This window comes from Mixophyes fleayi, chromosome 5 (genome assembly GCF_038048845.1).
Source record: "Mixophyes fleayi isolate aMixFle1 chromosome 5, aMixFle1.hap1, whole genome shotgun sequence".
Lineage (NCBI taxonomy): Eukaryota > Metazoa > Chordata > Amphibia > Anura > Limnodynastidae > Mixophyes > Mixophyes fleayi.
Genome location: NC_134406.1, coordinates 147,118,561 through 147,132,137, shown reverse-complemented (window position 1 = coordinate 147,132,137; position 13,577 = coordinate 147,118,561). Strand labels below are relative to the sequence as shown.

At 41.0% G+C, this 13,577-nt stretch overlaps 1 protein-coding gene across 2 annotated transcripts in view; it reads right to left on the bottom strand.

Moving 5' to 3' along the window:
* Positions 1–681: 681 nt before the first annotated feature.
* RETREG1 (reticulophagy regulator 1) overlaps positions 682–13,577 on the bottom strand; it is a 171,861-nt gene continuing 158,965 nt past the window's right edge. For both annotated transcript variants that reach the window (XM_075212914.1, XM_075212915.1), the window contains 5 exons: positions 9,877–9,961; positions 9,239–9,376; positions 7,456–7,520; positions 3,282–3,408; positions 682–1,260 (listed from right to left, as the gene is read on the bottom strand). In XM_075212914.1, the coding sequence (XP_075069015.1) occupies positions 779–1,260; positions 3,282–3,408; positions 7,456–7,520; positions 9,239–9,376; positions 9,877–9,961 (897 nt within the window). In that variant the 3' untranslated portion in view covers positions 682–778. The remainder of the gene's footprint in view (positions 1,261–3,281; positions 3,409–7,455; positions 7,521–9,238; positions 9,377–9,876; positions 9,962–13,577) is intronic.

Genomic DNA, 13,577 nt, shown 5'->3' with positions numbered 1-13,577 from the left:
ACTTTGAATTGAGCAAGTTAAAAAAATATAATTAAAACCCTGCAGACCAGCTCAAGTCTTGAATGGACCCTGTACTCGGTATGTAAACTAATGTCTTACCCTATGTATGAGGGAACATGTTATTACTGATACATCTCTTTTAAATAAGGATGTGGTTGTAATTTGCTTTACTAAACATCCACTGATCTATCTGATGTCTCAAAGTGCAAAGACAAACAAATAAGGCCATACAGCATAACTGACCCTACATGGCCATTTAGTGAGATTGGATATTTGCAGGTATTAACATAACCAAAGTGATTCTGTATGTTTACATTTTGCACCCTCATACCAACCTGCAAACAGCTTTCAGTCTTTGTAAATAGTACTACTCTTTCTGGCCAGACGGACTGTTCACAAGGGTTCTCGAGAGTTAAGACATCTGTTAGTAAACCTTGATATGCACCAAGGGAAAATAAATGATATCTTCAGAGTTGTTCCTTTCCTTTAACATATAAGAGCTATGACTCGTTCAAACCTGCCATAAGTACATATACAACTCCATGCGACAATTTCAAGGCGCAATAAGGAAAAGATCTGTGAGATAGCTGATAGTTGGAGTGAGCCTAAAGTGACAACAAAATTCTAATGGGTGCAATACTTAAAGCTAACAGATTTTAAAATTCCCCTAATTACTCTTGCTGCACGTTAAAATCTTTTATTTATTTGTTTCTTTCAGTGAGGTTTCCTTGTTGTTTTCCTCACAATTTATATTAATAGGAGTGGGAAATTTTATATGTTAATGACCCCCAAGTAGACTGGAGAGAAATCCTGTAGATGGCTTCTTGCCCTCGGGTTCTTTGCTTGATGAATGTCCCAGTTCGTCATCTATGTCCTCAAGCTCTGACTGGTCCAAAAGTTCAAAATCATCAGCTTCCTCGGTGTCAGTATCCTCGATGGAGCTTGCAGCTGGAGGTTGTGGGGAGATCAAGACTGATTGTAACTGGTTTGTGATAGCTGTTGAGACAGCAGCTTTGATGGCCTCGCCAGCCATGCCAGTGACTAAATCGTATGGCTGCTCACTGCCCAGGAGTATTGACAGTGCTGCTGCTGAACATGTCTCAAGACTTGATTTGTGACTCTTTTGATGCTTGCTCTTTGGCTTGGAAGGCAGTCCTATGCTTGAGTCTTCATCATTGGATCCTGAACCATTTTCTGGAGAGGGGAATTCAGCCAGGTCTCTAGAGAAGGCTTCCTCCTGGTCACTTGGCCGGTCAAGATCTGCATTAAAAAGCAATACAACAGTGGTAGAATGTGTGTTCTATAGATGTAAACAAATGCAATAAACCTATACATGAAATAAGATAATTAGGTTTAACTATTTTTGTTTTTCGTATCAGCATATTTTTGATACACTTTTCTAGACTTACTTTTGAAGTTTAAATGTGCAAAATAGACCTTAATATGAAAATATAATCTCTATGCTACCTGTAAGTGTTTGCTAACTGCTTGCCATTATTGGTGGGCCAGCTGTACTGAGTCTTCGATCTATGGCTGACACTTTCTGCCACATCAAAACCAGAGTAATTGTTTTGAACCATCTAACATAAATGTCTAAAGTGGAGAACATCAGCATGATGAGACAGTAGACACTGGCCATAGATATAGGGCTCAGCATGGCCAGATTATCAAAGTTAGCTGGAGCTGCAGGATAGGTAAGTACTATATACAATCTGCTGTAGTGTATAGAAAATAATTACAGATAGCATATGGGCTATATTTGCAAATCAGACCCTATGGATCTACTTTGCACATTTATGAGCTAACTTACAGTTAGGTCCATATTTGCCTACTTGCAAAATTTGCAAGTGAGAATACCATTTGTTTCATGCAGTGCTAATAGTGCATGCTGCACCCTCATACTGGCCAGCTTTATTTGTACTATGGATTTTAGAGTATGACTTGGCTGCACCCCCTCACAACTTAAAGTGAAATTGTGCATTTCCCCTTTTCTCCCCCTACAGTACAAAATGGATTTGCTCCATATCCTATAAAAATAAAAAATCAGCAGGAGTCTTCATTTAATAATTAAGCAAAATAGCTGAAACAGATATGCAGGAGATGTCCATATTCCTCAGCTTATTGGCTTCAATGTGTTCTTAATAGCCTCAATGTATAATATATGCCATAGGAAATTATTTACAGAGCACAAAATGTACATTGCACAGTGCAAGACCAGATTTGGAACCTTAGTGCTTCTAACAAAGCACAGAGTAGGTGCACTGGTATGATGCATTTTTAATTGCAGAGCAAAAAACAACATTTCCTCTTGCAGGGTGAGAGTATTAAAATGAGGTAAAGAGGTGCTACTATAGTAGTAGGAGGTGGCAATTTTGAGGCATGCCTCAAGAGATTTGTCCTTCTCTCTGCACACCAAGGCACACCCCTAGTTCACAGATGCATCTCCTGGGAGTGGAGACTAAATATGCACCTTGAAGTATGTTGTTCAGATCATACAGGCAGGCTGGTGTAAAACCAATGTATTTAGGGGCACGCATCAGGCATGCTCACACTTGCCTACTCTTCTGGAATTTCCAGGAGGCTCCCGAATTTCGAGGAATTAACGGCATTGAATACTGGGGGGTGGGCTTAATCTTGACATTAAGCCCCGCCCTCCATTATGCAATGCCATGAATTTCAGAATTTTATAGTGGGAGGCCCGCCCCCACACGCCCACCTCTTCTCTCCCAGCACCCAGAAGCCAGCTTCAAAAGGTTGGCATGTATGGGTATGCTTCATGCATGACCTCCTTAGACTATGTGTACACAGGCATCTTTTTAATCCATCTTTTCTCAATTATGTCTTTCCAGAAGAACAGAGGGGACACATACCTTCTCAAAGAGCATTGAAATCCCCTGAGTTTAAACTGACTATTGCTGCTTTTGACAACAATTAAACATATAGGATGGCAATGTTGTCACATGTTATCTTACCAAAGTTTTAGCTCATTTATGTTTTGCCCTAATACATCATGGTTCCATTGACTACATTTACTTGCTATATGCCTTTTCCATAATTACAGATGGTGGTTTGGGATTGTGTTGTGACAGAGCACGCATGGGTGCTTATCTGGCAGACTGTGGACATTTACTGTAAAATTTGCACAAACAGGCCCAACACTTGACACATACTATTGTAATTTTAAGTATTGCCATCACAAAAACCATTTTTCTTAAAACACTAATGTACTATATACATCATAGTACCTCTTCCTACATTGCTATATAGTTTTGGAGTCATACCATCTGATGTATCAGTTTGTGGAGTGTACCCTTCCGACAGGTTGAACGTTCCATTGTCTGTCCAGGATAAGTCTGAAGGTTCTGTGCCAGAAACTGACAGTTCCTTGGCTATCGTTTCTGGACAGATCTATAAAAAAGTAATGCAACATAAGCAATCTTGTTACTCTAATATATAACACATGCACAACACAAATGCAGTCAAAACTACAATCATAGTGATGAATGTATCCACTTACTAGCCAACCATTTTGAGGGCAGTCTTATGTTAAGTCATAGGTTCTCAAAGTTCCAGGATCAGTGGTGGCAACATGCAGCACTCACCCTGGGCTTTTGCTATAAGAATATTGCACCCACCAGGGCCAGTATTATCTGAGAGTGCTCCATCTAGTGCTTATATACCTCCTACTCAATTCTTTCCCAGTGCTTCTATCACAATAAATATATATATATATATATATTGTGATAGAAGCAGTGACTTCAAGCATGGTACTGTGATAGGATGCCACCTTTGCAATTAGAAAGTGGAAGCATTCAGGAATAACAGCAACTAAGCCACGAAGCAGAAGACCACGTAAAATCACAGAGCGGGGTCAATGAAGTCACAGAGATAGGACTAGAAGCAGAATCCAGGAGAATGGTCGACAAGCCGGGGTCACAACAGAGGCAAACAGGCACAAACCAGAAGATAAGTCAGGGAAGACAGGTACGGAACCAAAACAGGAGCAGGAACATACAATAATGAGGAGAACAGGAGAAAGATTCTCTGGCACCCTAATGGTGTCAGAGCCAGGTTTAAATAGAGGCAGTCAGGCTGTGATATGAGGTGGAGAGGGGACGAGACAAAGAAGCATCTCGTTGCCAGCAACGGGACTTGTCAGTGCGCATGTGCCCCATGGCGCGAGGACGGCTGAGGATGCTGCGTGCCTGTTCCTTAGCAACAGGATGCCCCTGGCTGGAACTATCAGGTGGTTGTTCCTGCTTCACAGGGGAACAATGGGGATGACGCTTGGTCTTAACCAGGTACTCAGCAAGGAGACGAGGAGCATGGAGGTCAGCTTCATCTACCCAAAATCTTTCCCCTGGGCCGTAGCCCTTCTAATGTATAAGAAACTGGGTCTAGCCATGAAGAGAGGGAACCTCCAAGATTCTTTCCACCTCATATTCATCTCCAAGAGAAGTCTTGATGGGAGAAGGGGTGACTGGTTCCTTGAATAACTTGTTGAGGACCAGAGGTTTTAGCAAAGAGATGTGGGTGGAAGGAGTTGGATCTTGAGGGAAGACAGTAAGAAAAGTTTGTAAGAGACGGGATTAATAACTTGAGAAATGGAAAAGGGACCAATAAAGCATAGAGCCAATTTCATCAAGGGGACACAGAGTCTGAGGTTGCGAGTGGATAACCTTACTCGTTCTCCAACTTTTAGAACAGGAAGGTTCCTATGATTATGATCAGCAGTGCCCTTTTAACGCAGGGAGGCCCCCGAAAGTCTTGCTCGGGTCTGGGACCAGATTTGCGAAAGATCACGTGTTAGAGAATCCGCAGCTGGAACGGAGGAGACAGGAACCTCTTGCAAAAAAGGGAGATGTAGGATGCCTACCATAGATAGTAAAAAATCGGGAAGAGCCCGTAGAAGAATGTATTAGGTTATTTTGTGCAAACTCCACCCAACAGAGAAGGTCACTCCAAGAAGATTGATGCTCAGAGAAGAAGCATCGCAAAAAGCACTCCAGATCCAGATGAACACGTTCAGTCTGCCCATTCGTCTGGGGGTGATATCCGGAGGAGAATTTGAGCTTGACCCCGAGATTCCCAAAGAAAGCTTTCCAAAACTTTGACACAAATTGAACTCCACAATCAGAGATTATTTCGTGTGGACAGCCAAGGAGACGGAAGACGTTCTACAAAAATAGTTGTGCATGTTCAGAGGCTGAAAGTAGTCCTTTACAAGAAGTGAAATGAGTCTATCTACAACAAGCCAAATAGTGGTGTAGCCATGACTTTGAGGTAAATCAGTAATACATTCCATGGTGACACTGGTCCAGGGGGAGTCTGGGATCGGAAGAGGGAGAAGAAGACCAAGAGGGCATCGTCTGGGAACCTTGTGACGTGCACATGTGCTGCAGGCCTGTACATATTTGTGGACATCTAAACCAAGAGAAGGCCACCAATAGTATCTGGAAAGAAAAGCCACGAACTTACTGGTTTTTTTTTCTAAGTACGTTTTATTAATAACATCTTATCTTGAACAATGTTACAAAAATTCTTGAAAGGTACATTAGCAAGATAGAGTACACACACACACACATATATATATATATATATATATATATATATATATATATATATATAAACAGAATATACAACACTCTCTCACAGCGCTTTTACAGTACAAAATTAACTGCGTGCTAACCTAGTACCATGAAGATGTTGTTTTTATTTTTGAACTATATAAACAAAGGAGAAGAAAAGAGGGGGGATAAGGAATGGATGCAGGGTAAGGAGGGGGGTGGAAAAGATAGTTGGAAGGGCTGAGGTAAGGGAGAAGGCGTTCACGCATTTAGCAAGAAAAAGTAGTCTAATCTGATAGTTCCAGTAAAGAATCTGTCTCTGTTAGAATTGGAGCAGGGGTTGATTGTGGTATGAAGCCCATAGAGACCAGACCTTATGAAAAGACACAGAGGAGCCCCTCAGCACACTGGTGATGTGCTTCATTTGGTAGGTATGCCAAACCCGACCACAGACCATTTGAAGTCAGAAACCAAACAAAAACAGGCGGTACCGAAGGGAGATCCACAGAGAAGCCAGACAGGCCGAGGTCACAGATATAGGACTAGAAGCAGAATCCAGGAGAATGGTCGACAAGCTGGTGTCACAACAGAGCCAAACAGGCACAAACAGAAGAGAAGTCAGGGAAGCCGGGTCAGAACCAAAACAGGAGCAGGAACATAAAATACAGCTGGAGAACAGGAGACCTGATACTCTGGCACTCTAATGGTGTCAGAGCCAGGTTTAAATAGAGGCAGCCAGGCTGTGACAGGAGGAGGAGAGGGACAGTCAGACACGCTGACCGCCGAGACAAAGAAGCGTCCCGTTGCTAGCAACGGGACGTGTCAGGGCGCATGCGCCCGATGCCGAGAGGCCAGCCAGGTACACTGTGTGCCTGTTGCTTAGCAACAGGACGCCCCTGGCTGAAACTATCAGGCGGCCGTCCCCGCTTCACAGGGGAACAGCGGGGACGGCGTCTGACATGTGTTCTGTGAAGTGACGAATCACGCTACTTTGTTTGGCAGTCAGATGGGCAAGTGTGGGTTTGGCGGATACCGAGAGAACGTTACCTGTCTGACTGCATTATGCCTACTGCGAAGTTTGGTGGAGGAGGGATAATGATATAGGGCTGTTTTTCAGGGTTTGAGCTAGGCCCCTTATCTCCAGTGAAGGGCAATCTTAATGCTTCAGCATACTAAGTCATTTTGGACAAAACTATGCTTCCAACTTTGTGACAACGGTTTGGGGAAGGCCTTTTTCTAATCCAAAATGACTGTGCCCCAGTGCACAAAGCAAGGACTACAAAGATATGATTTGATGAATTCGATGTGGAAGAACTTGACTGGCCCCCACAGAGCTCTGACCTCAGCACCATTGAACACATTTGGGATGAACTGGAAAGGAGATTGCGAGCCAGGCCTTCTCATCCAACATCAGTGCCTCACCTCATAGATGCTCTACAGAATGAATGGGCATAAATTCCCACAGAAACACTGAAACATCTTGTGGAAAGCCTTCCAAGAAGAGTGGAAGCTGTTATCGCTACAAAAGGGGGACCAACTGCATATTAAAGTATATGTATTTGTATACAATGTTACCAAATTATTTTTCTAGAGCTAGAACCTGAGCTGTATTAAAAAGGGTATGTTAACAGATTTAACATTAATTATTTTATTAATTAATAAAATAGTGTAAACAAGGAGTTTTGTTTCCACAAACATTCACCAACACCACAAAAACGCATGTATGTTTACCAAAATTATAGTATAACATATACGTACATACAGTAAATACTTTTATTCCTATAATTAGGCTTCACACCTGGCAATGACAGGCTAGAGTGAAAAACATTTACATATGATGCAACTGGTAACCAAAGTTATGTATATTTAATCTAATTCTATTTGTTACCTGAGGGCATAATGCAGATAGGTCTAATTCACTGTCTTCTGCTGCAATGTTTCCAACTTCCTTTTCTGTGAATGTAAAAAGAAGATTCAAAACATATTTATTTTTTCTCTTTAACTATTCCTTCCAGTCTGTAGTCATATGCTTCTCTTCTTCACGTATTGAATGCACTTTTCCGAACTGCACAAGTACAATAAAATAGAGATACATTTACTTATGTCCCCTTACACTTGAAAAGTTGGTCAGGAGCACTCAAATGTAATCTCACTACTGTAGAGGAGGACACATCTACGTTTGTCACATTCCCTGGAGATGTAGCCTGGTTAGACTTGGCCGCATCTCCAGATATGCCTCTTAGGAGGCATAGCCTGGCAAGCCTGGTCAGCATGGAGCTGAAATCCCTATGGAATTGGGTGAAAAGTGTTCTCCCCTTCCCCACCCAAGGACAACCAGCTAAATAGCACCGTGGCTCATCTTGGCACTCCTGGGGATAAATGTATCAAGATGCGAGTTTCCAGCGGGTTTGAAAAATGGAGATGTTCTCTCTAGCAACCAATCAGGTTTTAGTTATCATTTCTTTAGCACAATCTACAAAATGATACCTAGAATCTGATCAGTTCCTATAGGCAACATCTCCACTTTTCAAACCCGCAGGAAACTCGCAGCTTGATACATTTACCCCCTGGACAGTGTGTGCCAGGGTAATAATGTAAGGTCAAAATTATATTAAATGCTATTGTGGAACTACCACCAAATCCCAGCAAGCCCTGTCAGCCACTGACTGCTTGAGCAGTCTGATGCTTGTGAAACTAAAAGCAACAATATGCCTGGCAGCCAAGACCTTCAGGAACATGTAGTTTCACAATAGACTTTTATTTCCACAATAATATTTAATATAATTGTGACTTTGTGCCAACAGTCACTGCTCCAGTGCTATCTATTCATTATTTATATCATTTATTTGCATAGCACCACCATATTATGCTGCAGAGAATATTGAATCTTTCAATATTCAGTACCTGCCTGATTGGAGCTTACAGTCTATATTTCCTACATCACAAAAATGCACACACACTGGTACATTGTATCAGAAGCCTATTAACGTACAAGTATGATTTTGGACTGGTTCAAGAAACCAGAGAACCAGGAGGAATTCCATGCAAATACGGGGAGAACATACAAACTCCATACAGATAGTGACCTGGTTGAAATCTAACCCCTGACCCCAGCGCTGTGAGGCAGCAATGCTAACCAATAATAACTGTGTAAATGGTTCTTAGTGATATCATTGCTCAGTGAAGTCATCATGTCATACTTATTTTTTTCCACTGGAACTTTATAGCTTATAATGTGTATCTCCTAAAAGTCACTCCCTCTACATGTGAATGCACATCTTTAGTGGTATTAGGGTATGATAGCTGTTGGAATGCAGATGAGGTTTTTATCTTAGTTTATTAAGCAAACTTCTGTATCAAAAGTATTTTGATAGAAGCTTACAAATATGTAATAAATGATATATAATGAATACATGTCTCAATAATTATGTATGGATTTTCCACCCACTTATAATGAGTACAGAGAACCCAATTACCATAGAGACCCATGATAACTACATTGACAGGTGTTCTATCTGCATCCATCTAACTACAGAGCAGGTGAAACACTATTGTGTAATCCAGGCTGTACAAAACCATAGTCATTGGCAGCTCTTTAAGCGCTGTTTTTTGTGTGAGGCAGGGGAAGGATTTTAAGTTTTGTTGACTTTTAAAATAATCTGTTTACTTACTGGATCTAGCTTTCATCCACTGGCTCACATAGGACTGTAACCCAAAATCCAGCTTCTGCAGAACTGGCTTTAACTTGCTGTATACTTTCTGTCCAAATTCATTACATTTTAATAATGGACACAAGAAGGCACACAATACTGTTTTGGATAAAGAAATGAAGAAAAGTTACAATGGCAGATTAACTATTCTATACTAAATTCATATAAAATCATCTAACAAAGCCAAACACCGAAATGATGTATATATAATTATCATATGTCTTTAGTCAACATTTGCCAACAGTTTTTGGTGCAGAAGTTCAAAGACAGTTTTTTTTAGCTTTAAGTTGCTATCAGATGTACTGATCAGTCATTACACGCTTACACAGAAAACAGATGATCCTCCCTGATTCATGGAAAATACTAGGTTACAAAATATATCTAGGCTTTTGATCTAAAGAGAATATTGAATGTTCTGTACACTTACATGGTAAATAAGGGTATTTTCCATTTCGAGGTGTAACAGGAAAATGATGAGTCAATGGACTATTTCACCATTAATGACATAATAAGTATGTTTAAAGCAATATATACACCATCAACTGCAGGTAGAATATCCAGAATTTCTGCATTTTTTTTTGCACAGAGTATGTACTTACATATCAAATAAGAGAGGACAACTCCAGGAATGTAGCTTCCCAATATAGTGAAGAATGAACACACGCTGCAGACCAGCAGGCAAAACTGAAAGAAGAAATGCAAATGTGATCATAATAATTTATGTTGTTTAGTATATCAAAAAGTCAATAAAGTTGTTTACTTAATACTGTAAGGTGTAACTTCAGCACAAATCGTCAACAGAAATTCTACAATGAAAAGCTGTATTGCAGAGTCTTACCACAAAGAACATCTCTAATACTATTTACGTACAATCACATAAGATCATCAACAACCTCATCATCAACATTTATTTATATAGCACCACCAGATTCTGTAGCGCTTCACATTGGGAATAAACAGTAATAAAACAATGCTGGGTAATACATACAGAGAGGTAAGAGGGTCCTGCTCGCAAGCTTACAATCTCTGGGACATGGTTTGATACACAAGGGTAAGAGCTACATTATATTGAATATTTGTCCAACTAGAATGCAAAGGTTACAAAGTATTTAGTGGCCTCTATGCTCAGTCACACAACTATGCTGGTCAGAGGGATGTTGTCGTGTGTTAGCTGTGTAGAGGGTGGTAATAGGGTAACCTGGGAAAATTAACAGGGTGGTAGGGGAATATTATAAGCTTGTCTGAAGTTTGGGTTTTCAGAGAACACTTGAAGGTTTGAAGACTAGCGGAATGTCTTGTGGTGCGAGGGAGTGAATTCCATAAATTTGGTGCAGACCGAAAAAAGTCCTGCACCCGCAGGTTCCGAGAACAGGAACCAGAACCACAGGCTGCAGGATGTAAGCTTGAAGAACAGGCGTCAGACAGGTGAATCCAGGAGGATTAAATAGTGCTCCAATAACACTTAATAAGGAAAAAGGAGGAGGTCCTGATGGGAAACAGACCCTGCACCTGCGCAGATCTGACTGTAGATCAATGAATGGTGTGAGCCTGACGCCAGGACATGCCAGTTTCAAGATCAGTGAGAGGCAGGTAACGAGACAGGTGCCCGTATGCGGGACTGGAGCGTGACACTAGTAGAAGAATTTTATATTGGATTCTTTGAAAAACAGGCAACCAATGTAGAGACTGACAGAGTGATTCAGCAGATGAAGAACAATTTGCAAGGAAAATCAATCTAGCCGCTGCATTCAAAATAGATTGTAGGGGCTCAAGTCTGATTTTGAGAAGACCAGTTAGGAGGGAATTACAATAGTCGATGCGGGAGATGATGAGTGCATGAATTAAAGTTTTTGCAGTGTCTTGTGTGAGATATGTACATGTTCTGGAAATATTTGTTAGATGTATGCAGCATGATGTAAATATAGAGTTGCAAATCAAGGATTACACCTAGGCAGTGGGATTGCGGGGTGGGATTTATGATTATGCTTCTATTGTTGGGTGGAAATATTATTAAATCTGTCTTTGAAAGATTGAGTTTGAGTTGGTGAGATCCAAGATGAAATGGCAGAAAGACAGTCAGTAATGCTAGACAACACAGATGGTGAGAGATCAGGAGATGATAGATACATTTTTGTATCATCTGCATAGAGATCATCATCATCACCATTTATTTATATAGCGCCACTGATTCCGCAGCACTGTACAGATAACTCATTCACTGTCTAAATTCCCTAACATACACACACACACACACACACACACACACAAACACACACACACAATAGAGAGAGACTAGGGTCAATTTTGATAGAAGCCAATTAACCTACTAGTATGTTTTTTGGAGTGTGGGAGGAAACTGGAGCACTGAAATCCAAAGGAGCTTATTAGGTTTCCAAGAGAAGTGGTGTAGATAGAGAATAGCAGAGGACCTAGGACTAAGCCTTGTAGTACTCCAACTGATAAAGGAAGCGGAGTGGAGGTTGTTTCAGAGAAATTAACACTGAAAGAGCGATTATATAGGTTGAGAACCAGGATAGGACAGTGTCTTGAAGACCTAGGGATTGTAGCGTCTGCTTGAGGAGAGAGTGATCAACAGTGTCAAATGCAACAGAGAGATCCAAGAGAATTAGAAGAGAGTAATCACCTTTAGTTTTAGCTGTGATCAGATCATTGACAACCTTGGTCAGCGCAGTCTCTGTGGAGTGTTGAGAGTGAAAGTCTGATTAAAGAGGATCCAATAGATTGTTTGCAGAAAAGAAACATGTGAGGCGAGTGTGAGGCAATGTGAGGCAATTCTCTCAAGAAGTTTGGAGGGGCATGGGAGTTGAGAGATGGGGCGGTAATTTGATAGAGTTTGGATCAGAATTTTTGTGTTTTTTGTTTTTTTTTAGAATAGGAGTAATCACTGCGTGCTTAAATAGTGATGGAAACATACCAGTAGAGAAATAGATTACAGATTTTAGTTAAAGGTGGAATGAGCACACGAGACAAAGACCTACTAATTTGTGAGGGTATGGGAACAAGAGTCCAGGAGGTAGAGTAGGAAGATCAGAAGCGAGTAGAAACTTCCTCTTCATTTGTGGGATCAAATTAAGAGAGTGTGTCAGAGGATGCTGGGAAGGAATTGAGCCGATTGCTAGTCAAGGGTGATGATACCATTTCAAGTCTGATCTTATCAATCTTGTCCTTGAATAGGGAGCAAGATCTTGGGCACTGATGGTAGTTGGAGGGTTTGGGGTGTGAGGATTGAGAAGAGATTTAAAAGTGTTAAAAAGGTGTTTGGGGTTAGAAGCCTGAACATAGATGAGAGATTGGAAGTATGCTTGTTTAGCAGTGTCCAGAGCATTTCAATAGGAGTGGTAGATAGCAGTATATGCACTGAAATCATTAAAGGAACAAGATTTACGCCAGTGACGTTCAGTTTTACGAGAAAGTTTTTGTAGGATGAAATTAAGTAAATGTCAAAACTAGAGACTTATAAACTCTTGCAAGACATGATATAACTCCTCGGTTTGAAAGTTTAAGGCTCCAAAGCTGCCATTCCCTGAAGTATAATGGTGAAAGACATGACTGTACAGTCGAGAGTTTAAGTGGGCAGGGCTGACTCACTCCTTTACACAGACATCAGAAGGGTATGATCCACTGTGAGGGTCAGAGGGGTCTTTTCACTCTATGCCCTGCTCTGCCACTATGCTGTGTTTTTCCTAGTCTTGTTTGGTTAGTCATTCAAAGTATGTGTTTCATTTTAAATTAATGCTTTGCTCAGTTACTAATGTAACTAGATGGAGAAGGTGGTGTTTGGAAGGTTTTTCATATGAGGTTATTGTCAGCTGTTATGTTATCAAACAGGGGCTAGAATTAGTGATACATCTAGGTTCTGGAGTTCCAGAGATGGGCCTGATGGTGTTACCTCTTGTAACCTCCCAGCTTGACATCCAATAAGCACTGATGTGAACCTGATAAGTCACAGTCCCACTGTGTGACACACAATTTGATACCATGTCATGTAGTCATCTGGTAAGCAGAGCTCATCGCAATGAAAACTCTGCTCCAAGGGAACAATTTACACTGACTGGTGCCTAGTAGAAGGTACAGCACTAGTTGTAGCCTAGATTATAGTGCTGTAACCAATTACAGTGCAAACACTGAACAGCATATTAGCAACAGAACCCAAATGCAGCAGTAGCACCAAGCAGGGGTGGATACTGTCTGGGTGTTGGTCTGTGGTGCTTTATGAAGTAAACAATAGATAATGGTGGCATTATCAGGTGAATGATGGCCTGAGGCATATGGGTTCATT